Source organism: Ranitomeya variabilis, chromosome 8 (assembly GCF_051348905.1).
Source record: "Ranitomeya variabilis isolate aRanVar5 chromosome 8, aRanVar5.hap1, whole genome shotgun sequence".
In the NCBI taxonomy this organism is placed as follows: Eukaryota; Metazoa; Chordata; class Amphibia; order Anura; family Dendrobatidae; genus Ranitomeya; species Ranitomeya variabilis.
The window spans coordinates 46,480,644-46,507,178 of record NC_135239.1 but is presented as its reverse complement, the minus strand read 5'-3'; the positions used below and the strand labels follow the sequence as shown (position 1 = coordinate 46,507,178).

Sequence of the window (26,535 nt, the reverse complement as noted above, 5' to 3'; positions counted from 1 at the left end):
TAAAAAGAGAAAAAAAATGTATTATGCTGTGAAGTCTCCCAACCTTGGAGAATAATAAGCATGTTGGTGGGAAGGGGTTAAAAATCAATAACATAGCATACATAGCCCCTTACCCGCAGCTCCTCATTCGTCCTCCACTAACTTCTAAAGGCACCTGATCCACTTCGCCACCAGTCTCCTCTTCATCAGTCATGATGTCATTTCATGTGTTGTCTGATGCATTCACGTGAGACAGAGAATGTCATGACATCATAACATCAGAACATGCGTTGAAGCTTACCTAATGTCAGAAACACTGGCAAAGAGTGAATGTGAGACTGGCACTGGAGATGATGGGCGCCTTGAGAAGCCATTGGAGGACTGGCGAGGAGCTGAGGTGACCAGAACAACTGAGCATATTTATGGCTTCCAAGCCCATATTATCTCAGCAAACTGGCAGCTGGCTGGCCATCATTGTTAGGACTGGCGGAACGCACCAAGTTTAAGATGTAATGGTATTAGGTGCGTTCGCAGTCCGAGGTCCACCGTGCAGGTGAAAACCCTGCTGCTAGTAGAGACGGACGATATGGCGGTACAATATGAATACACACATGTGTTAACTTCACCCTGTGTGAAGGAAGCGAACCCTGTTGCGTCACAGGGCCGCGGTACCGCACCAAGAGCGCAAGCAAGGAGTCTCAGAACTCAATCCCTAGACTCAGGATTTGAGTTCATAAAGACCTCATGTGCTCGACACCGCTACTGGGGTGTCAGAGAAACAGAAATAATATTATTTAAGAAGCACGAGAGTGCATGCGGTGCCACACTGGCGTACGCCACTAACCACCCAGGCTTGGGTCAGGAAAGCGCAGAGAAAGCGCACGGCGCTGCACTGGCGGTCACAGCAAATAGATGCTGAAATGTGTGTAACGTGCTGATGGCTAAGTCGGGCGCTAGATAGCAATCATCCACCTTCCACAAGCAGTCATACAATAGGGAGGGGATTTTAAAGAACGACTTTAACTCACAACACACACACATTTACAAAAGACAATACTAGCACATGGCCGTGCGGCCATGCGAGCCTTAAATAGTTGCAGCACGTTTAGGACCTTCAGAGAAGGACCAATGGAGTTGCTGCAGTACCTGAGCATGTGACCCCAGATCTCCACTGAGAGATCTTGCCCTGGGAATGCTCAGAGTGCAAAGCAGGACTTAGTCCTAGCACCTACAAGGCCCTTCAAAGAAGGACCAATGAGCTAGCTGCAGTATCTGATCATGTGACCCTCGATCTCCACTGAGAGATCTTACCCTGGGCATGCTCAGAACGTGAAAAGCAGGACTTAGTCCCAGAAGCGTCTGCTCGCCGCTGCCCAGCACTGACCTCAACAGCAGAAGCAGGAAACGCAGCAGTAACTCTTAGCACAGAGTCAGACTGAGTGAGACGCTGGGATCGACGTCCCCGCTGAGCAGGTTCCACTGCGGCCGGAGAAGAATGGGAGACCGCAGTGGAGATGGCCTGAGATTCCCCCTTTGCAGAGGCAGAAACTTGACCCCAAACATTGCCCCCCCCCCCCTTCTTTGGCCTCGCTATGTTCGAAGGCAGCAATGAGCTGCAGAGCCCGAATGTGCTCAACAGGCTCCCAGGACCTGCCCTCAGGGCCATAACCCTTCCAATCCACCAAATAGGATATTTTTACCACGTACCACCTTGTACCCCAAAATAGTGTTCACCTCGTAATCATCCGTAGACGAACCCGATGTCCCGGCAGATGACTCAGAAAACCGGGACATGTATACGGGTTTCAAGAGGGAGACATGAAAGGTGTCAGTGATACCCAAGCGTGGAGGAAGGGCCAGACGGTAGACCACAGGGTTAACCTGTTCGAGGACCTTGAAAGGACCTAAGTAGCGAGGCGCAAACTTAGTGGACTCAACTCGCAGCCTGATGTTACGGGCGGTGAGCCACACCAAGTCGCCAGGAGCAAAAGTCGGAGCGGGGCGCCGATGTGCATCGGCGGAGGACTGTTGTGAATTCTGCTCTTGGGCTCCCTCCGGTGGTTATAAGTGGTACTGCTGCTATCTTTGGATTGCAGCTTTCATCAGGTGTGCCCATTTAGTTCAATTTACTGGGTTATTTAGTCTTGTTGGACCCTTTAGTTAGTGCCAGTTGTCCATTGTTTTCTGGAGGATTCACGTCTCTGCCTGGTTTCTCCTGCTATGCTGTCCAAAGCAACAAAGATAAGTTCTGGCTTTGTTTTTTCAGTCCACATGTTGTGGGCTTATTAGTTCAGTGCATTTCTATGTTTTTTCTTGTCCAGCTTTGTCTGTGTAAGGATTTATTCAGCCAAGCTGGTATCTCTGGAGATGCAGATTTGCCCCCTCCATATCCTTAGTTAGATGTGGAGATTTTGGTATTTTCTGTGGTGGATATTTTCTAGTATTTTAATACTGACCGCACAGTACTCTGTCCTGTTCTTTCTATTTAGTTAGAAGTGGCCTCCTTTGCTAAATCCTGTTTTCAGTCTGCGTATGTTATTTCCCTCTCCTCTCATAGTCAATATTTGTGGGGGACTGTCTATCCTTTGGGGATTTTCTCTGAGGCAAGATAGCTTTCCCGTTTCTATCTTTAGGGGTATTTAGTCCTCCGGCTGTGTCGAGATGTCTAGGTCATGTTAGGTACATTCCACGGCTACTTCTAGTTGCGGTGCTAAGTTCAGGGTTTGCGGTCAGTACAGGTACCACCTTCTCCAGAGTACGTCTCATGCTGCTCCTAGGCCACCAGATCATAACAGAGGACCTCATTCTCTCCTTGGAAGCCTGAATGGCATCCTGAGTGCGATCCCAAATTTCCCGTGCCTCCACAGCCCAGTCTGCCACCCTGAAATCGGCGGAGGACACGGGCATGGGCACAGGTACCCGCGGATGCTGACCATAGTTAAGGAGGAATGGAGTCTGCCCAGTGGAGTCAGCTACAGCATTGTTCAGAGCAAACTCCGCCCACGATAGCAAAGATGCCCAGTCATCTTGCCTAGCAGAGACAAAATGTCGCAGATATGTGACCAAGGTCTGGTTGGCTCTCTCTACCAACCCATTCGTCTCGGAATGATAGGCAGAAGAGAGATTTAACTCAATCCTGAGAAGATGACAAAGCTCTCTCCAGAACCGAGACGCAAACTGGGGACCCCGGTCACAGACAATTTTGTCTGGCATACCGTGAAGGCGGAAGATATGTCTAATAAACAACGTTGCCAAGGGCAGTGCAGAAGGTAGCCAAGGAAGCGGCACCAAATGCACCATTTTAGAAAAATGGTCCGTGATTACCCAAATGACTGTACAGCCACGAGACTTGGCAAACCCACCACAAAGTCCATCCCGACTATCTCCCAGGGCCTGTCTGCCACCGGCAAAGGGTATAACAAACCAGCTGGCCGTTGTCGAGGAGACTTAATTTTGGCGCAGGAGACACACGCCAGAACGTAATCTCTCACATCTCGGAGCATATGCGGCCACCAGTATGTCCTCGCCAGCAGCTCAGATGTCCTTTTTGTCCCAAAGTGTCCACCCACCCTGGAGGAATGAGCCCAAGAGAGAACCTCCGGTCGCAGATTGATGGGAACAAAAGTCTTGCCCGAAGGCACTGACTCTAGGGAAACCGGAGCTACGGTTCTCAGACTCTCCGCAGGGACAATAAGCCGAGGCTCCTCTTCCTCCTCCTCAGATGACACAAGGGAGCGAGAGAGAGCGTCAGCATGAATATTCTTCTCCCCGGCGAGATAATGGAGAGTGAAATGGAACCGGGAGAAGAATAAGGACCATCTGGCCTGACGAGAATTCAGCCGCTGGGCTGTATGCAAATAGACCAAATTTTTGTGGTCCGTGAAGACTTGGAAGGGAAACCGCGCACCTTCCAGAAGATGTCTCCACTCCGAAAAGGCCAACTTCATTGCTAGCAACTCCCTGTCCCCGATGGAGTAATTTCTCTCCGCTGGTGTGAAGGTCTTAGAGAAGAAGAAGCAGGGATGCTTCCGACCTTGAGCATCCTTTTGATAGAGGACTGCTCCAGCACCAACGGATGAGGCATCCACCTCCATTAGGAATGGCTTATCCACATCGGGACGATGTAAGATGGGAGCGCTAGCAAAATGAGACTTTATAGAAGTGAAGGCCTTGGAGACCTTTCCGACCACAATTTGGGATTCGCTCCCTTCTTGGTGAGGGCTACCAAGGGAGCTACCAGAGTTGAGAAGTGGGGAATGAACTGGCGGTAATAATTAACCCCTTCACCCCCAAGGGTGGTTTGCACGTTAATGACCAGGCCAATTTTTACAATTCTGACCACTGTCTCTTTATGAGGTTATAACTCTGGAACGCTTCAACGGATCCTGGTAATTCTGACAACGTTTTCTCGTGACATATTGTACTTCATGATAGTGGTAAAATTTCTTTGATATTACCTGCGTTTATTTGTGAAAAAAATGGAAATTTGGTGAAAATTTTGAAAATTTTTCAATTTTCCAACTTTTAATTTTTATGCAATAAAATCAGAGATATGCCACACAAAATACTTAATAAGTAACATTTTCCAAGTGTCTACTTTACATCAGCACAATTTTGGAACAAAATTTTTTTTTTTTAGGGAGTTATAAGGGTTAAAATTGACCAGAAATTTCTCATTTTTACAACACCATTATTTTTTAGGGACCACATCTCATTTGAAGTCATTTTGAGGGGTCTATATGATAGAAAATACTCAAGTGTGACACCATTCTAAAAACTGCACCCCTCAAGGTGCTCAAAACCACATTCAAGAAGTTTATTAACCCTTCAGGTGTTTCACAGGAATTTTTGGAATGTTTAAATAAAAATGTACATTTAACTTTTTTTCACACAAAATTTATTTCAGCTCCAATTTGTTTTATTTTTCCAATGGTAACAGGAGAAAATGGCCCCCAAAAGTTGTTGTACAATTTGTCCTGAGTATGCCCATACCCTATATGTGGGGGTAAACGACTGTTTGGGCGCATGGCAGAGCTCGGAAGGGAAGGAGCACCGTTTGACTTTTCAATGCAAAATTGACTGGAATTGAGATGGGACACCATGTCGCATTTGGAGAGCCCCTGATGTGCCTAAACATTAAAACCCCACACAATTGACACCATTTTGGAAAGTAGACCCCCTAAGGAACTTATCTAGATGTGTTTTGAGAGCTTTGAACCCCCAAGTGTTTCACTACAGTTTATAACACAGAGCCGTGAAAATAAAAAATCTTTTTTTTCCCCCACAAAAATTATTTTTAGCCCCCCAAATTTTTATTTTCCCAAGGATAACAAGAGAACTTGGACCACAAAAGTTGTTGTTCAATTTGTCCCGAGTACGCTGATGCCCCATATGTTGGGGTTAACCCCTGTTTGGGCGCACGGGAGAGCTCAGAAGGGAAGGAGCACTGTTTTACTTTTTCAACTCAGAATTGGCTGGAATTGAGATCGGACGCCGTGTCGCGTTTTGAGAGCTCCTGATGTGCCTGAACAGTGGAAACTCCCCAATTCTACCTGAAACCCTAATCCAAACACACCCCTAACCCTAATCCCAACGGTAACCCTAACCATACCCCTAACCCTGACACACCCCTAACCCTAATCCCAACCGTAAATGTAATCCAAACCCTAACTTTAGCCCCAACCCTAACCTTAACTTTAGCCCCAACCCTAACCCTAACTTTAGCCCCAACCCTAGCCCTAACTCAAGCCCCAACCCTAACCCTAGCCCTAACCCTAGCCCTAACCCTAGCGCTAACCCTAACCCTAGCCATAACCCTAGCCCTAACTCTAACCCTAACCCTAACGGGGAAATGGAAATAAATACATTTTTTAAATTTTTTTATTTTTCCCTAAGGGGGAGATAAAGGGGGGTTTGATTTACTTTTATAGCGTTTTTTATATCGGATTTTTATGATTGGCAGCTGTCACACACTAAAAGACGCTTTTTATAGCAAAAAAGTTTTTGCGTCTCCACATTTTGAGACCTATAATTTTTCCATATTTTGGTTTACAGAGTCATGTGAGGTCTTGTTTTTTGCGGGACGAGTTGACGTTTTTATTGATAACATTTTCAGGCACATGACATTTTTTTATTGCTTTTTATTCCGATTTTTGTGAGGCAGAATGACCAAAAACCAGCTATTCATGAATTTCTTTTGGGGGAGGCGTTTATACCGTTCCATGTTTGGTAAAATTGATTAGTCGGGTCAGTACGAATACAGCTATACCTCATTTATATTTTTTTATGTTTTGGCGCTTTTATACGATAAAAGCTATTTTATAGAAAAAATAATTATTTTGGCATCGCTTTATTCTGAGGACTATAACTTTTTTATTTTTTCTTTGATAATGCTGTATGGCAGCTCGATTTTTGAGGGACAAGATGATGTTTTCAGCGGTACCATGGTTATTTATATCCGTCTTTTTGATCGCGTGCTATTCCACTTTTTGTTCGGCGGTATGATGATAAAGTGTTGTTTTTTGGCTCGTTTTTTTTTTTTTTTTTTCTTACGGTGTTCAATGAAGGGGTTAACTAGTGATATAGTTTTATAGGTGGGGTCGTTACGGATGCGGCGATACTAAATATGTGTACTTTTATTGTTTTTTTTGTTTTTTTTTACAAAAAGAAATGTATTTATGGGAATATTTTTTTTTTCTTTATTTAGAATTTATTTTTTATTTTTTTTTTTACACATGTGGAAATGTTTTTTTTTTTACTTTTTTACTTTGTCCCAGGGGGGGACATCACAGATCGGTGATCTGATAGTTTGCACAGCACTCTGTCAGATCACCAATCTCACTTACAGGGCTGCAGGCCTACCAGCGTCTGCTCTGAGCAGGCACTCGGTAAGCCACCTCCCTCCCTGCAGGACCCGGATGCCACGGCCATCTTGGATCCGGGCACCTGCAGGGATAGGAGGTAAGAGACCCTCGGAGCAACGCGATCACATCGCGTTGCTCCGGGGGTCTCAGGGAAGCCCGCAGGGAGCCCCCTCCCTGCGCGATGCTTCGCTATACCGCCAGCACACCGCGATCATGTTTGATCGCAGTGTGCCGGGGGTTAATGTGCCGGGACGGTCCGTGACCACTCCTGGTACATAGTACCGGATGTCAGCTGTAATAATCAGCTGACACCCGGCCGCGATCGGCCATGATCCCCCCGTGAGCGCGGCCGATCGGCTATGACGTACTATCCCGTTGGTGGTCATACGGGCCCACCCCACCTCGACGGGATAGTACTGTAGTGTCCACACTTTGTAAGTAATCCACACTAGTAAATCTTCATTATCTTTATTTCTCTTTAGCACGTTGCATAAGCTTGTCTCTGCATGCATGACAAAGTGAAAGTAACTTCTCCCCCTCCTCTCTGTAACTACCCACAATTCTCTACATCTCATCTTTCTTAAAGAGACAAGGTACAAGATTTAATTAATGCATATTACAACATCCCCTTTTTTTTTTTTTAAACGAATAAAACTAAAATAAAATAACATGAACTAATGATGCAACAAGAAAAATGTCCAAGAAAACGTATGTCCATTTTGCCCTGTTAAAGAAAAGAAGTCACGCTTCTTCAATAAGTCTGGATGGAGCCCTTCTCTCTCTTGATGGATAACGTCTGGGCTCAGCGATGGTGTCCATTAATGAAGAACTTGTTGCCTCCTGGTGATTCTCTCCACTGTTGAGTGCCGAATCTTCCCCCAGAGAATGTCCATTGTCATTATTTTGAGGAATAATTTTGAAATGTGAAGAGTTTCGAGTTATGGAGTGTCCATCCCTCTCAGCCGTGACCATGCTGCCTTTCTTGTCAATAACGTTATATTTTGCGGGACAATATGCAGCTGAAGTCTTGTTGGTTGGTCTCTGACGCACCACAACGACGTCACCTCTTTTGATAGCATTTGGCTGTGCCCTTCGCCTTCTGTCTGCATAGTGTTTCATGGTTTGTTTGTTGGAAGAGTCTGCTAGGCGCACAGAGGAGTCACTTGGTACAGGACGACTGACTATGTCAGGGATTCGTATATGCAGAGTTCTGCCAAACATTAGATGCGCTGGAGCAGCATTGGTAGTAGAATGTGGCGTATTGCGGTAATTGCGCATGAATTTGTACAATGACTGTTTCAGTGGGGTGTGCTCCAGGCTAGCTGCCTTGATTAGTTTCCCCATGGTGCGCATGAAGCGTTCGACTATTCCATTTGCTTGCGGCCAGCACGGTGTGATTTTTCTGTGACTGAACCCCAAGTATTCAGCAAATTGTGTGAACACGTGTCCATTGAATGGAGGTCCATTGTCCGTTTTGACCACTCTTGGAATGCCATATGCTGAAAATATGTTATCCAGTTCTGGTATCACACTAGTAGCAGATGCTGAAGAGATAAAAGAAATGACAGGGTATCTGGAATATTCGTCAATTGTTACTAGAATGTATTGGCCATTTGGTAACGATCCATATATATCGACTGCCACCTCCTCCCAGACAGCAGTGGGTAGAGGTGACATTTGTAAAGGCTCCAGCTGTGATGATGGAGTGATAACTTGGCAGGTGGAACAGTGTTTAACCTTCTCTTCCACCAATTGATCCATGTTTGGGAACCACACTTTTTCTCTGAGTAATTTCTTTGTGCCAACAATTCCCAGATGACCTTCATGCGCTATCTGTATTACTAAGCTGCGCAGAGTCTTAGGTACAACCAATTTGGTACCTCGAAGGATGAGGCATTCCTCAGTGACAGATAGTTCATACCGTACACTTGAGAATAGTTTTAATTCTGTCAGATCAATCTCAGGATCGGGAAATTTTTCTCTTTGAATTTCATGCCACCTTCGATTTCGGATGATTTGTATTAAAGCACGTAGTGTCTTGTCACTTGTTGTGGCGTTCACAAAGTGATCAATGGAAAGAGCTTTTGGTACTGCATGGGCTGTAATGAAGCATATGTATTCTTCAATGGCGGAATGCTCAGGTAGATCATCAGTCATCGGATATCTTGACAGATAGTCAGCGGGATTGCTGAATTTTCCAGGCTTGTGGACAATTTTGTAGTTGTAGTCCTGTAGACGTAGTCCCCACCGTTCTATGCGTGCAGGCATTTTAGCTCTGGGATTTCCAAAGATCATAAGGAGTGCTTGATGATCTGTGACAACAGTGAAGGGAGCTCCATACAGAAATAAGTGAAAATGTTCGCATCCCCAGACAACTGCCAAGCTTTCTTTTTCAGGTTGTGAATATTTCCGTTCCGTGCTTGTTAAGCTTTCACTTGCATAAGAAATAATCTGAGGATTTTGATTGTTATCTTTATATTGTGCTAAGATGGCACCCAGCCCCACGGGACTGGCGTCCACAATTAGCTCAGTTTGGAGAGCTGGATCAAAATAGGCCATTGTGGTTGTTGAGCAAAGTTCAGTTTTAATTGTTTCAAATGCATTTTGACAGTCTGGAGACCATTGAAAAACACAACTCTGTTTTGTAAGTTCCCTTAATGGACTGTTAATTGTTGAGAAGTTTGGAATGTATCTAGCACAATAACTGGCCATTCCAAGAAACGAGCGTACTTCACTGGCATCTTGTGGAATTGAGGCTGATTTAATGGATTCCACTTTCTTGGGATCAGGTTGTACCCCTTTTGCCGAAAAAATATGACCGTAAAACTCTAATGAATTTTTATCAAATTCACATTTTTCCTTGTTTAAGGTGAGTCCAGCAGAGAGGAGGCATTCAAAGACGGCATATAGAGCACGATTGTGTTCAGCTTGAGTTTTGCCAAACACCAGTATGTCATCACTGTAATTAAAGGCATTTGGAATGTTCTGAATAACGCCCCTTATTGCATCCTGAAAAATTTCCGCTGCAGAGCAGACCCAAAAAGTCAATCTTTTATATCTTCTGAGGCCCACATGTGTGGAAAATGTTGTCAAATATCTGGATTCTGGACTCAGCTCTAACTGGTGATAGCCCTTATTGAGATCGAGTTTTGAAAAGACGGTCGCTCCATTTAACACATGAATGATGTCATCAATTGTGGGTGAGATATGTCTTTCTCTCTGAATGGCAGTGTTGGGTAGGCGCATGTCAACACACAATCTCACCTGGTCAGGAGCCTTTGGTTTAGGAACTACCACCAGTGGTGAGACCCAGGGAGTGGGCCCAGTAACGGTTTCGATAACGTCCTCGTCCATGAGGAATTGGAGTTCTTTTTCTACTTTCCTTCTCAGGTGAAATGGAATGCGCCTATGTGACTGGGCCACTGGGCGAACACTATCGTCCACATGAAGATGTACTTGAGAGTCTTTTAGTTTCCCCAAGCCACTAAATAGGGAGGGAAAATTATTCACCATGGTTTGTATATCCATGTCCGCAGAATCAGTTATGGTATGGATAATTTGGATGAGACCTAGCTTCAAGGCAGTGTGATAGCTGAGAAGACAGCCTCCTGATCCTTGTAACGCATGAAAGGTAGTTTTCTGCTTATTGTCTTTATAGCTCAGTTCAACATCAAACTGCCCTCTGGTAGTTAGAGGTATTTTAGATCCATATGGGAAGATTTTAGTATGTACTTGCTGCAAAACTGGCTTTGTCTTCAATTGCTCATAGGTAGTGCTGTCTATGATGTCCACTGACGCTCCCGTATCTATTGTAAACGTGATATTGGTGTCGCAGATTGGGAGTGTGATACAGGGGGACTGTACAGAGCCAGTGGCAGAGGTGGTGAACACGTAGTTTTCTGCTCCAGATGCTTCTTCTGTATCCTGATTTACCATTTTTACATCTGCAGGCCGTGTCATAGGCAGAGAAGGCTTGTATTGTGCTGATCTGCAGACAGCTGCCAAATGGTTCCCTTTTCCACACTTATTGCATGTCTGTCCTATAGCTGGACATCTGTTCAGGCGGTGAGGGAACTCCTGTCCACATCTATAACATTTTTTCTGTTTCGGGGTTTGCTTGTCTTGTGTATTTTTATGCACGAGATTATGTACCTGTGACTTTTCCCCATTCTCCATTGTAGTAGCCTGATGATCTGCTATTTCCGTAGCACGGGCTATTTTGAGTAATTCATGTAAAGAGAGATCTTGCTGCAGAGCTTTGCGCCTTATTTTGTTAGATGAGCAGGTGATGATTACCTGAGTTAGGATTTCATCATCTGTATCTGTGAATGCACATCCATGTGCTAGCTCCCTCAGTCGTGTGACATAGGTGTCTATGGATTCTTCAGGAAGCTGCTTAGCAATTCTGAATTTGTATCTCTCATATCTGATGTTTTGTTTGGGATTGAAGTAATCAGTGAGAGCTTTGCTGCAATCGCTGTATGTATCTGTCTCAGATGCAGGTAATGTGCAGTAGATATCATAGACTCCTGTGCCTGCACAATGTAAAAGTAATGCTTTCTTTCTTTTCTCCTCTTTTATATCTATGGCTTCTAGAAGGTTCTCAAATCTGCTCAACCATTTTCTCCAGTTATGGGAGAGATTAGTGACATCAGTCATATCAAACTGTGGGAAACTGTGTAAGTATTCAGCCATGATGAAGTTTTTCAGTGGTGCAGCCGTGTGGATCAGTAAAATAGGGATTAGTACTCACTGCAGCAGAAGATTTTCATCCCATCCTCGTCGCCAGTTGTAATGTCCACACTTTGTGAGTAATCCACACTAGTAAATCTTCATTATCTTTATTTCTCTTTAGCACGTTGCATAAGCTTGTCTCTGCATGCATGACAAAGTGAAAGTAACTTCTCCCCCTCCTCTCTGTAACTACCCACAATTCTCTACATCTCATCTTTCTTAAAGAGACAAGGTACAAGATTTAATTAATGCATATTACAAGTACGTCAGATGTCAGGAAGGGGTTAATGAACCCCATAAAGCGCTGCACCGCCTTAAGAGAATGGGGCTCTTGCCAGTCCATCACAACCTGCAGTTTGGCAGGATCCATAGCCAATCCCTGGGCGGAGATGATATAGCCCAGGAAAGGTAAAGACTCCTGCTCAAACATACACTTCTCCAACTTTGCATAAAGAGAGTTTGCCCGTAGGAGGTCGAAGACTCTGCCAACATCTCTCCGGTGGGAGTCAATATCTGGAGAAAAGATGAGAATATCATCCAGATAGACTACAACCGAGGTGGAAAGCATATCCCGGAAGATGTCGTTGACAAAGTCTTGGAAAACGGCTGGGGCATTACAGAGCCCGAAGGGCATCACCAGATACTCATAGTGCCCATCTCTGGTGTTAACCCCTTCAAGTCGCGGCCCTTTTTCGTTTTTGTGTTTTCGTTTTTCGCTCCCCTCCTTCCCAGAGCCATAACTTTTTTATTTTTCTGCAAAATGGCCATGTGAGGGCTTATTTTTTGCGGGACGAGTTGTACTTTTGAACAACATCATTGGTTTTACCATGTCGTGTACTAGAAATCGGGAAAAAAATTCCAAGTGCGGTGAAATTGCAAAAAAAAGTGCAATCCCACAATTGTTTTTTGTTTGGCTTTTTTGCTAGGTTCACTAAATGCTAAAACTGACTGGATATTATGATTCTCCAGGTCATTACGAGCTCATAGACACCTAACATGTCTAGGTTATTTTTTATCTAAGTGGTTAAAAAAAATTCAAAAAACTTTGCTTAAAAAAACAAACAAAAAAAAACCAAACGCCATTTTCTGATACCTGTAGCGTCTCCATTTTTCGTGATCTGGGGTCGTGTGAGGGCTTATTTTTTGCACGCCGTGCTGTCGTTCTTAATTATACCATTTTGGTGCAGATACGTTCTTTTGATCGCCCGTTATTACATTTTAATGCAATGTCGCGGTGACCAAAAAAACAATTCTGGCGTTTCGGATTTTTTTCTCGCTACGCTGTTTAGCGATCATGTTAATGCTTTTTTTTTTTTTATAGATCTGGCGATTCTGAACGCGGTGATACCAAATATGTGTAGGTTTGATTTTTTTTTTACTGTTTTTTTTAGGATGGGGCGAAAGGGGGGTGATTTAAACTTTTATATTTTTTATATTTTTTTCATATTTTTAAAAACATTTTTTTTTTTACTTGTGCCATGTTTCAATAGCCTCCATGGGAGGCTAGAATCTGGCACCACTCAATCGGCTCAGCTACATAGCAGCGATCATCAGATCGCTGCTATGTAGCTGAAATGCAGGTGTGCTGTGAGCGCCGACCACAGGGGGCGGCGCTCACAGCTACCGGCAATCAGTAACCATAGAGGTCTCAAGGACCTCTATGGTTACCATCCTGACACATCGCCGACCCCCGATCATGTGACAGGGGTCGGCGATGACGTCATTTCCGGCCGCCCGGCCGGATGCGGTAGTTAAATGCCGCTGTCTGCATTTGACAGCGGCATTTAACAGGTTAATAGCGGCGGGTGAATAGCGATTTCACCCGCCGCTATTGCGCGCACATGTCAGCTGTACAAAACAGCTGACATGTCGCGACTTTGATGTGTGCTCACCGCCGGAGCGCACATCAAAGCAGGGGACCCGACATGCGCAGTACATGTAGGGCGCATGTCGTGAAAGGGTTAAATGCCGTTTTCCATTCGTCCCCCTCACGGATGCGAATCAGGTTGTAAGCACCCCGCAGATCTAGTTTAGTAAACACCCTAGCTCCCCCAAGCCTATCGAAGAGCTCAGATATCAAGGGCAAAGGATACTTATTATTAACGGTGATAGCGTTAAGACCCTTGTAGTCTATGCATGGATGTAGTTCCCCCATTCTTCTTCTGCACGAAAAAGAACCCTGCCCCAGCTGGTGACACTGACTTCCTGATGAACCCTCTTGCCAGATTCTCCTGAATGTACTGAGACATTGCCTCCGTCTCCGGGAGAGATAACGGATAGACTCAACCCCGGGGAGGCTCAGCACCAGGCAAGAGATCAATAGGACAGTCATAGGGGTGATGGGGCGGAAGGGTCTCCGCCGCCTTTTTGGAGAACACGTCTGCAAAGGACCAATATTGCTTGGGGAGAGAGGATAGATCTGCGGGTACCTCTGTAGTAGCAACCTGATCGCACTCCCTCTGACACCTACCCCCACAAGATTCACCTCATCCCAGAATTCTGCCTGAGGACCACTCGATGTGAGGAGAGTGGTACCGTAGCCAAGGTATCCCCAACAGGACCTCGTCAATTCCCTCAGGAATGACAAGCAGAGATATACAGTGGGGCAAAAAAGTATTTAGTCAGTCAGCAATAGTGCAAGTTCCACCACTTAAAAAGATGAGAGGCGTCTGTAATTTACATCATAGGTAGACCTCAACTATGGGAGACAAACTGAGAAAAAAAAATCCAGAAAATCACATTGTCTGTTTTTTTATCATTTTATTTGCATTTTATGGTGGAAAATAAGTATTTGGTCAGAAACAAACAATCAAGATTTCTGGCTCTCACAGACCTGTAACTTCTTCTTTAAGAGTCTCCTCTTTCCTCCACTCATTACCTGTAGTAATTGCACCTGTTTAAACTTGTTATCAGTATAAAAAGACACCTGTGCACACCCTCAAACAGTCTGACTCCAAACTCCACTATGGTGAAGACCAAAGAGCTGTCAAAGGACACCAGAAACAAAATTGTAGCCCTGCACCAGGCTGGGAAGTCTGAATCTGCAATAGCCAACCAGCTTGGAGTGAAGAAATCAACAGTGGGAGCAATAATTAGAAAATGGAAGACATACAAGACCACTGATAATCTCCCTTGATCTGGGGCTCCACGCAAAATCCCACCCCGTGGGGTCAGAATGATCACAAGAACGGTGAGCAAAAATCCCAGAACCACGCGGGGGGAACTAGTGAATGAACCGCAGAGAGCTGGGACCAATGTAACAAGGCCTACCATAAGTAACACACTACGCCACCATGGACTCAGATCCTGCAGTGCCAGACATGTCCCACTGCTTAAGCCAGTACATGTCCGGGCCCATCTGAAGTTTGCTAGAGAGCATTTGGATGATCCAGAGGAGTTTTGGGAGAATGTCCTATGGTCTGATGAAACCAAACTGGAACTGTTTGGTAGAAACACAACTTGTCGTGTTTGGAGGAAAAAGAATACTGAGTTGCATCCATCAAACACCATACCTACTGTAAAGCATGGTGGTGGAAACATCATGCTTTGGGGCTGTTTCTCTGCAAAGGGGCCAGGACGATTGATCCGGGTACATGAAAGAATGAATGGGGCCATGTATCGTGAGATTTTGAGTGCAAACCTCCTTACATCAACAAGGGCATTGAAGTTGAAACGTGGCTGGGTCTTTCAACATGACAATGATCCAAAGCACACCGCCAGGGCAACGAAGGAGTGGCTTCGTAAGAAGCATTTCAAGGTCCTGGAGTGGCCTAGCCAGTCTCCAGATCTCAACCCTATAGAAAACCTTTGGAGGGAGTTGAAAGTCCGTGTTGCCAAGTGAAAAGCCAAAAACATTACTGCTCTAGAGAAGATCTGCATGGAGGAATGGGCCAAAATACCAACAACAGTGTGGGGCAACCTTGTGAAGACTTACAGAAAACGTTTGACCTCTGTCATTGCCAACAAAGGATATTTTACAAAGTATTGAGATGAAATTTTGTTTCTGACCAAATACTTATTTTCCACCATAAAATGCAAATAAAATGATAAAAAAACAGACAATGTGATTTTCTGGATTTTTTTTTCTCAGCTTGACTCCCATAGTTGAGGTCTACCTATGATGTAAACTACAGACGCCTCTCATCTTTTTAAGTGGTGGAACTTGCACTATGGCTGACTGACTAAATACTTTTTTGCCCCACTGTAATCTCCTGATGGGATGGCGACATGGACAGAGTAAAAGGGATGGTCTGGTATGTTATCTGTGAGGGCAGTGTCGACCCATTCACCACTCGTACCATTACTGGTTGAGGTAGCATAACCAGGGGTATTGCGTGACGTTGGGCAAAGGCAGAAGACATAAAATTGCCCTCCGCCCCAGAATCCACGCAGAGCTCTACCGAGTGGGAGGATGAGCCTAACGTTATTGTCCCCTTAAAAGACAATTTGGAGGCAAACGTCGCCGTGTCTAGTGTACCTCCACCTACTACCACTAGACGCTGACATTTCCTCGACCGCTGGAGACATCTGGTGGCAAGATGTCCTGACTGCTGGCAAACATGACAAACCTGGAGTGCACGAGCGGTCCGGGACTTAGATCCCGCTCGTGACACTTCCATGGCCTCATGTGACTCAGGAGCCTGGACTGGAGATTCCAAAGGTTTGGCGAAGGTGGGAGCCAACCGAAACCTTTGCCTACACTGGGCTCGCTCGAACCTCTGCTCGTGAAAATGGAGGTCAATACGAGTGGATACTGCTATTAATTCCTCCAGTGTGGCGGGATTCTCCCTAGTGGCCAGGGCGTCCTTAACGTGGTCAGCCAGCCCCTTCCAAAATATAGGAATAAGGGCTTTATCCGAACACTCCAGCTCAGATGCTAGGGTGCGGAAGTGGACGGCAAAATGGCTGACCAAGGACAAGCCCTGAATCAATGCCAACAGTTAGAGCGCCGTACCATGAGTTACACGAGGTCCTAAAAAGACCTGTTTCAGAGTGCTCAGGAATAACGGAGCACTCTGCACCACATGATCGCCTCGCTCCCACAGTGGCGTAGCCCACTCCAACGCCCTGCCCGACAGGAGAGACATGATAAACCCCACCTTTGCCCGCTTTGTAGGGAAACGAGAGGCCAGAAGCTCAAGATGTATAGAGCACTGACTCACGAAACCCCTACAAGACTTACTATCACCAGAAAAAGTTTCTGGTAGCGGGAGGCGAGATAGAGTCGGTACAGGGGTGGCAGTGGACAAGGTAGCTGCAGCCACGCTAGCAGCCTGAACAGCGACAGCACACACAGCTGAAGTTGAACGCTCTAGAGCCGCCAACCTTCCCTCCAGCTGCTGGATGTACCACTGTAAACGCTGATCGTCCGCCATTTACTAGCCAGACCTCGGCGCTAGTATTATGTTAGGACTGGTGGAACGCACCAAGTTTAAGACGTAATGGTATTAGGTGCGTTCGCAGTCCGAGGTCCACCGTGCAGGTGAAAACCCTGCTGCTAGTAGAGACGGACGATATGGCGGTACAATATGAATACACATGGAGCGCCCCCACTGCCGCAGGGCCGAGGGGTACCCGGTACCGGGCCTCTGAGTCTCTGTTCTGGGGTTGTCACGGTGGCTAGACCCGGTCCGTGACCCTGCTGAGGGGCGTCCAGTGAAAGGTGGTGATAAATGGTGGTGAGGTTGTGGTGCTGTGCAGGTCGCAGTAAATAACGAGGACACAAGGTTGCAGTCTCTTTACCTCTTTACTGAAGGATTCTGAGTCCTCAATCCGGAATACGGTTCACCGGGCTGCGCAAGTCCGGCCGGTCCAATGGCACCTCCAGAGTTCCCTTCTCAGGTGGAAATCTGTGCCTACCTTCTAGCGCTAGTGTGTTGTGGTCCTCCCCTGCTGTGCTTACGGGAAGTCCCCACAACTGTTGTGTCTGTTTCTCGTGTTCCCTCACAATCCGATTCTCATGTTTTTCTTGGTACCCGTCTGACGGGGAGGCTCGGAGCTTTTCTGGGACTCCAGCGTCGCCCCACTCCTGTAGTTACCCCCCCTGTGTCTTCCTAGGTAATCTTCGTGAGACAGCCCGCCTCTAACTGACTGTCCTGCCGTAGGTTTGAAGTCTGGCTTGGAACCTAGTACTTCCTCGGCGTTCCGGCCACCGGTTATGCGCCTCAGTAGGATGTTGCCTCGTCTAACAGCACGACTCCTACTGGTATTCTCCTTGTTGCGTTGATTTCGTTTCTCACTCAGCACAATATATCTCGCTTCTTATCCTTCCTTGGGGCACCGCCGCAATGTCGTGCAGGCACGGTCCCGTTACGTTCTCTCTGGTTGCTAGGCCTCTGTCAGGATCCCACCCCTGACAGGGACCCCTCCGAATCTTCCCCCTACAACACCCTCTGCCACAAGGTGTTGTCTGGTTCCAACCCAGTAAGCTTTTTGTCTAACTTCCTGCCTAACCCCCAGTTTTACCAGACTGTAAGGAGTGGCCTAATGAATAGTACCCTTAGCTCCCCCTGGAGGCCAGACTGTGAAATGTATTGGTGTATGTGATACCTGGTCAGGTGAACTCCTTCAGTGCCGTCAGACGTACCACAGCCCCCCTTAGCGGCGGAGCATCAATACTTCAACGACCAGGACTCTGGGGCTCTGCACACACATGGGTTAACTTCACCCTGTGTGAAGGAAGCGAACCCTGTTGCATCACAGGGCTGCGGTACTGCACCAAGAGCGCAAGCAAGGAGTCTCAGAACTCAATCCCTAGACTCAGGATTTGAGTTCATAAAGACCTCATGTGCTCGACACCGCTACTGGGGTGTCAGAGAAACAGAAATAATATTATTTAAGAAGCACGAGAGTGCATGCGGTGCCGCACTGGCGTACGCCACTAACCACCCAGGCTTGGGTCAGGAAAGCGCAGAGAAAGCACACGGCGCTGCACTGGCGGTCACAGCAAATAGACGCTGTAATGTGTGTAATGTGCTGATGGCTAAGACGGGCGCTAGATAGCAATCATCCTCCTTCCGCGAGCAGTTATACAATAGGGAGGGGATTTTAAAGAACGACTTTCACGCACAACACACACACATTTACAAAAGACAATACTAGCACATGGCCGTGCGGCCATGTGAGCCTTAAATAGTTGCAGCACGTTTAGGACCTTCAGAGAAGGACCAATGGAGTTGCTGCAGTACCTGAGCATGTGACCCCAGATCTCCACTGAGAGATCTTGCCCTGGGCATGCTCAGAGTGCAAAGCAGGACTTAGTTCTAGCACCTACAAGGACCTTCAAAGAAGGACCAATGAGCTAGCTGCGGTATCTGATCATGTGACCCTCGATCTCCACTGAGAGATCTTACCCTGGGCATGCTCAGAACGTGAAAAGCAGGACTTAGTCCCAGAAGCGTCTGCTCACCGCTGCCCAGCACTGACCTCAACGGCAGAAGCAGGAAATGCAGCAGTAACTCTTAGCACAGAGTCAGACTGAGCGAGATGCTGGGATCGACGTCCCCGCTGAGCAGGTTCCACTGCGGCAGGAGAAGAATGGGAGACCGCAGCGGAGCTGGCCCGAGATTCTCCCTGTGCAGAGGCAGGAACTCGACCCCTCACAATCATTTTGCTGGATTTGTACAATTTGACCTCCCAAATATTCATATTCACTCAAATTTGAGGAAATTTTAATCAAATCCAATTTGGAGTGACTCATGAAAATGTTGAAATGAAAATATCAACCTATCAAAACTCAGCATTGATTTTGTACTCTGCTCTTGAAAAATGTCAGATGCATTGTGATTGGTTGTTATGGGCAGCAGAACACAGATCATCATTATGCCATTGAAACAGTAAAAGGTCTTGTGTGAATCTAACATTATAATAGAAAAGTGACTGAAAATTGACATGGACAGCAACCAAATTACGGATATCACCCAGACATAGTGTCAGACTGGGGTACCAAGGGCTCACCAGTAACTAATTCCAGGGTCCCACTTTTCAACCACAAGCAAATGTATCATTATCCTCAATCACAAATTTATATAACAATAAACTGAGTAGATTGTTAAATGAATAAGATGCCAAGTATATATTCAAGTATATTGTGCCAAGTAATGATCGCCCACTCTTGCACAGTGGCCCACCGGAGGATTCTCCTGTTTTACTGTGGGCCAGTCCGAGCCTGCCCACACATATGGGTCCTTGTCCACCTGGGACTTCCATTAGCAGTAGAGCTTTGCAGTTACGGAATATAGTAGATTATTGTATTATATTCTATATTGTAATTATGGTATCATCATATTTAGCAACTTGTGTAGTGGGAAATAAAGTGAATTACCTGGTCAGGCTTCTTGCAGGTAACGTCAGAGAGTGAAGTAGGCTGCTCAGGTGCGTTCTATTAAAATGTAAAATGATCAAAGATTAATACAATACAGTTCAATATTACAGTATGTAGTATATACAATAATGTAAAATTAGAACATATTTGGAGATTTTTGAATTTTATGCCTAGATGAAAAACACAAGCTTCAACATTAGGGACTTTTTTTTAAACATAAATCCATATAAAATCCATAAATCCATATATTTTGGGCTAAAAATTGTTATTCCAGTTGGGTTTCTGAATAAAAAAAATTCAGACTTTGCGTTTTTTATGCTTTTTTTCCGCAGGCAAAACCTGCTCTCTTGGCAGTAAGAAACTTACAGCAAAAAGCAGGCTTTGCTTAGTTTTTGTTGCGGTTTTTTTTTTCTGTGTTTTTGGTGTTTTTTTATCATGGTACATTTGTTTCTTGTGCATGCTGATAAAGTTCAGTGCATAAAAAAAATCTGTTTCTACTTCATCAGGTTTTGGCAACAAAAACGCAGCAAAAATTGTATCTGCACTTTTTCAGCGTTTCTTGCACCACCATGGCTTTCAATGGGTGAAATACTCTGAAAAAACTGTGAAATAAGCAACATGCCCATTCTGTAAAGCCCAAGGTGTTGCACAAAATACTGAAGACAAAAAATAAACAAGCTGTGTGCATGAGAATTCTTAAATCTCATAGACTATGCTGGTATTGTAAAACTCAGGTGAAAATTTGCATTAAAAGAAGCTGAAAAAACAAAATGTGTGAACATAGCCTTATAGCTTCAGTTTCACTATTTAAAGTTGAGTTAAAAGAAAAAATACCTGGAAACCTTCGGTTAGACATTTATTTATGCTTCTACCTAAACCTGCCACGGCGTTAACATCAATGCTGTATCCTGAAATGAAAAAAAGAACAATTTTAAAAAATATATTACAAGACCTAATAAATATACTGAGCAAAAAAATATGCAAGTTTGTTACATTCCTAACTTTCGCATTTCTGCTTACAAACCATTATATGACGCTTAACTAGATAATATTAGTTGTTAGATTGTAGTTTACAAAAAATGCTACTATTGTTCTAAAGACAAATCAACTCTCTATTCTCCTTGGCCCATATGAGAACACCAATACTAACAAAAACAAATGGTAGTGGGAACTCTACTGTATTAGAAATTTTGCCGAAGCTTTAAGTTAGGCTACGTTCACATTTGCGTTGTGCGCCGCAGCGTCGGCGCCGCAGCGCACAACGCAAACAAAAACGCGGCAAAACGCACGCTAAAACGCTGCGTTTTGCGCCGCATGCGTCGTTTTTGGCCGAAAGTTGGACGCAAAAAAAATGCAACTTGATGCGTTTCTTGCGTCCAACGCTTGCGGCCATGCGGCGCAAAACGCAGCACAACGCATGTCCATGCGCCCCCATGTTAAATATAGGGGCGCATGACGCATGCGGCGCCGCTGCGGCGCCTGACGCTGCGGCGCTGACCGCAAATGTGAACGTAGCCTTACATCACTGTCCGTTAGGTTTGTGGTGGTCTTGAAATTTTAACATGCTGAACTATCTGCATAAGCAAAGCTGCAGTGTAAAGTATGGACTATAGGCAAAGCAGCTGCCTATAATTAAGCAGAGGCTAGCACAGGGGCTGACATATCATTGGTGCAACCTGTGCAGCCACACAGGGGCCCATTTCCACCTCCTAAACAGGTAGAATTCTGCATTATGAGGAGCTATAGGACGGCAAAGGGCCCATATATCATTCCGGCACAGGGGCCCTCTTCTGTGTTTGCCAGTTTGCTGGTGACATTGTTCAGGGCTATGAACTAATATATAAGACCTAGAAATCAGCGAAGCAGCCAACAATTATGTCACTAAATAGTGGGTAGATAGAAACCAACATATAACTTTCCAGACCACAAATGGATGTAAGAAATCACCAGTTGTCGCTCTTATGTTATTCCTGCTGCTCCCCTGACAATTGTTTTTTTTTGTGTTATTATTTTTTTTTTTTAAATAGGTCGAGAGATATGGCCAGTTGGCCACTTTTATCTAATTACAATTTTAATGGTCTTTACCAAGGGGGCATAGCTCACAGGGTAATAAGGCAGAGTAGCCTAAAGACACACCCCAGAGGATCCTGCAAGCCACGCTGTTTTGGTAAAGACCATATAAATTAGCACAAACTAGATAGCACTATATATCTAGGGTTAAAAAAATGCATTACTCAGGGGTGCAAAGGGAATAAAAAAGAATAAAATATGGTCCCATTTTCCTCTGTGGTTTTAAGTGTAAAGTCATTAATTCAGCACCTTAATATATTAATTTAATGTATAATATATGTATATATAATATATCAATAAGTGGCTTACAGTAAATCTATCAGATATCTTACCACTGCTGAAGAGGCCGAGACCAACCAGCAAAAAGACGGCAATGTTCTTCATGGTGCAGATTGGAGAGTTCACTTCAAGCTACTGATGACTACTGGGTGCTGCACCTCATTTATACCGTTTATGTGCGCTGACATCACCAAAGAAAAAAGATGAGGATATTGGCACTGTCGTGTGCCAAAACCACAATCTCATTTAACATTTAAAATGTATCAACTATTGGCATTACTTACAAAAATACACACTGGGAAATGTTCCAATTCCTCACCTTTCTCCAAGGGACTAAAATCACAGTGTTATTTTTTACCATTAATCCCTTCATTTGAGAACAAGATCCAATGCAACAAAAAAATGGTCAACAATCAGCATTATAACAGACTGGTCAATGGTGAACTGCAAAGAAAGTCCAGTCCATGATCAATGAAGGAAAAGCTATTTTATTCTGGTTATGGTTGAGCAAAGTTAACAGACTCCATAAAGAGAATTTTACTGTCTAATGTAGAATTTAAGAATAAATTGCAATTCTGAGAACTTGCTACAGTTCCAATGGATCTCTATTAAAAAAAAAAACTGGATAACCGCTGCTTAATTAATTCAGGACCCTATATAATATATACAGTAAATAGTGCATGCTCATTTCCCATAATGGAGCCATTCCAAAAATGTCGGCACCACTGGTTCCACTGAGTGACGTGATTTGTTGTGTCATATATCGGCTGCGGCTCATCAATAATCCATCAAAGCGAACGTCCACTCTGATGAGCGAGTATAAGCTGCAGCTGACGAGCAGCAGCTCAATGGCTGCAGTAGAACATGACACTACAATGACACATCATCCTTCAGTAACAGCAGCGCTGACTTTGCTGGAGCAGTGCCGCCGTTTTTATTTTGTATGTAACACCAAAAAAGTCAATTGACCTGTGCATAATCGACCTCTTGGGATTGGTAGGGGTTTTAGCCCTCGGACCCCCAGCAGTTGGGAATTTATCCACTATCCCTCTTTTAAGTGTTTTTTTTTCACTCTGCGCCATCCCTGGTCGTAACAGTTTAAACTAGTGAAGAAAGGTACTTTAAGGATAAAAGAAAATAGTGTTCTTAACAGGGCTTGATCCTGTAGAAAAACAAGATAAGGCTCACTAGAAGCCAGAGCCTGGATCCCACTAAGGCTACTTTCACACTGGCGTTTTTTGCAATACGTCGCAATGCGTCGTTTTGGCGAAAAAACGCATCCTGCAAAAGTGCTTGCAGGATGCGTTTTTTCACCATTGACTAACATTAGCGACGCATTTGCGACGCATTGCCACATGTCGTAACCGTCGTGCGACGGTTGCGCCGTGTTGTGGCGGACCGTCGGCCGCAAAAAACGTTACATGTAACGTTTTTTGCTGCCGACGGACCGCCATTTCCGACCACGCATGCGCGGCCGGAACTCCGCCCCCACCTCCCCGCACCTCACAATGGGGCAGCGGATGCGCTGGAAAAATGCATCCGCTGCCCCCGTTGTGCGGCGGAGACAACGCTAGCGTCGGTAACCTTGGCCCGTCACAGTGCACGATGCTAGTGTGAAAGTAACCTAACTCTCCTTGCAGATGTCACAGCTACAAGAAACCAGATCTTGAGCTATAGATACTTCTATATATATATATATATAAAGCTGAGTGTATGTATGTATGTATGTATGTGTGTGTGTGTGTGTGTGTGTGTGTGTGTGTGTGTGTGTGTGTGTGTGTGTGTGTGTGTGTGTGTGTGTATGTATATGTATCCAGCCACGCACACTGCATGCCCACTCCACATAGCTCCGTCCACTCTGCATAGCGGGTTTGCTATGCCCTCTTTGCAGTTAGGAGCGCTAGGGAGGCGAGTTGTCAGCGCGCCTGAAGCTGAGAGCGACCTCACAGGTACGCACTTCACAGCTGCTTGGCTAGAGATCTTCTCATTGTCTGTCCAATGGCGGGGTGGCCTCGGCGGGAGGAGGAAAAAAAAACCCAAACAAACCAAACAGTGAGGCAGACCCGTGTGAGGTGCGGTGAGGAGCTGGGGCTGAGCGCTGGTTGTGCGCTCCATTGTGCAGGACTCTGTCCTCCCTCCGCTCATTATGCCATACTCTCCTTACACACTGCCTTCCATCACATAGTACTGTCATTACTCCCCCTCAGATTTATTTTCATTGAGGTAAATGACGGGGGCGTGCAGGTGAGGGGTGCGTGCTCCGGCTCTGTCCGTGCTCCGTGTGTGATGAGCGGCGGTTAGGTGTGTTATATATTTGTGTAATGTGTATAGCAGATTTGTATTGCATATGTAAGTATTATATAGGTGTGTAATGTATTATCTGGGTATATGTGTAATAACGCGTGTAAAACTAAGAGTTAGACATACCGGTAACGGTATTTCCAGGAGTCCATCATGACAGCACCACAAGGAGGTTGCTCTTCATATCCTTGACAGGGACAGGAACACAGAAGAGGTTAAATAGCCCCTCCCCACCTCCACCCTTCAGTGATTTTACAAAGTACCACACCAGGATGGATACAACGCAATTTTATTCAACTTCCTCTCTATACATGTTTACATCACACATCAGACAGGAGTTCAAGGGGAGGGTAAATTATGGGTGCTGTCATGATGGACTCCTGGAAATATCGTTACCGGTATGTCTAACTCTTAGTTTCCAGGTCGTCCCTCATGACAGCACCGCAAGGAGAAATACCAAATAACTCCTACTTAGGGCGGGATTACAGCTTGGAGGACCTTCCTCCCAAAGCCGGTCTGTTGTTTTGACAGAATGTCTACTTTGTAATGTCTACAAAAGGTATTTGAACTAGACCAAGTTGCCGCCCAGCAAATTTGGTCCATGGATGCACCCGCACTCTCTGCCCATGAAGGAGATATTGCTCTCAGAGAGTGGGCTTTTAGGTGTTCTGGAGGGGATTCACCGGCTGAAGTATACGCAGCGCAAATAGTAGATTTAATCCATCTAGCTAGAGTCGCTTTTGAGGCTTTTTTGCCTCTATTTTTCCCCGACATCTGTATAAAGAGATTTGGATCAATTCTCCAGCCGTCTGTAAGTTTCAAATACTGCAAAACTGTTCTCTTAACATCCAGGGAATGGAGAGAATGTTCTTTTTCATTGTTAAAGTTCTGACAGAACGTAGGCAAAATTATTTCCTGGCTTCTGTGAAAGTCCGTCACAACTCTTGGAAGAAACGAAGGATCCAACCTTAGAATGATGCAGTCTTCCTGTATCTTTAAATATGGATCTGTTATGGACAAGGCTTGAATTTCGCCTATTTGCCTTGCTGTCGTTATTGCGACCAGAAAGACAGTCTTGAATGTTACGGATTTTAGGTCTGACTGATCAAGCGGCTCGTAAGGAGCCTTCCGTAATTCATTAAGTACCAATGTGAGGTTCCATGAGGGTACTGAACTTATTGTCGGTCTGATACGTTGCGTAGCTTTGATGTATCTCATTATCCAGGGATGGTTTGCTAATGGATAGTCATAAAAGGTACTTAACGCTGAGATTTGTACCTTTAGCGTACTAGGCCTCAAGCCCATATCAAAGCCTGTTTGGAGGAAATTTAAGATTTGAGAGATATCTGGTTCTTGTAGAACGGATATTGAAGTATTGGTATGAGTACAAAATTTCTTCCCAATTTTTTGGTATATAGCCGAGGTTACCGGCTTTCTGCTTTTCTTCATGGTTGAGATAACCGAGTCCGACAGTCCTTTTGATCTCAAGATTTCCCTCTCAAGATCCATGCTGAGAGTTGTAGCATCTTTAGATTTTGATGGACCAGCGGTCCCTGCGTCAGAAGATCCCGCCTCAGCGGTAGTAGCACTGGGTCTTCTATCGCCATCCATTTCAGCAGAGGAAACCAGCTCCTCTTGGGCCAATATGGCACTATTAGGATCACTACCGCTGGATTTTCCTGAATTTTTCTCAGAACTCTGGGAATTAGGGCTAGTGGAGGGAACGCGTATGCAAGTTCCATGTCCCAATGTTGAGCCAAGGCATCTATGCCAGTTGGATTGTCTCCTGGATTTAATGAGAAAAATTCTTTTGTTTTTGTATTGCCCTTTGTGGCAAATAAATCTACCTGCGGAGTGCCCCATTGTTGGATTAGCTGAACAAAGACCTCTCCGTTTAGAGACCACCCTGTCGGTTGCAATTTCTCTCTGCTGAGAAAATCCGCTATTTGGTTTTGTGAGCCTTTTAGATGAACTGCTGTGATGGAC

At 45.1% G+C, this 26,535-nt stretch overlaps 1 protein-coding gene across 1 annotated transcript in view; it reads right to left on the bottom strand.

Annotated features, from left to right (window-relative positions):
- The window catches only part of LOC143788805 (uncharacterized), a 187,703-nt gene extending 165,337 nt beyond the window's left edge, over positions 1-22,366 (bottom strand). Inside the window, exons 1-3 of the mRNA XM_077278707.1 lie at positions 22,302-22,366; positions 20,734-20,807; positions 19,900-19,956 (exon numbers count right to left, since the gene is read on the bottom strand). Of these exons, the coding sequence (XP_077134822.1) occupies positions 19,900-19,956; positions 20,734-20,807; positions 22,302-22,353 (183 nt within the window). The 5' untranslated portion in view covers positions 22,354-22,366. The remainder of the gene's footprint in view (positions 1-19,899; positions 19,957-20,733; positions 20,808-22,301) is intronic.
- Between the last annotated feature and the right edge of the window lie 4,169 nt (positions 22,367-26,535).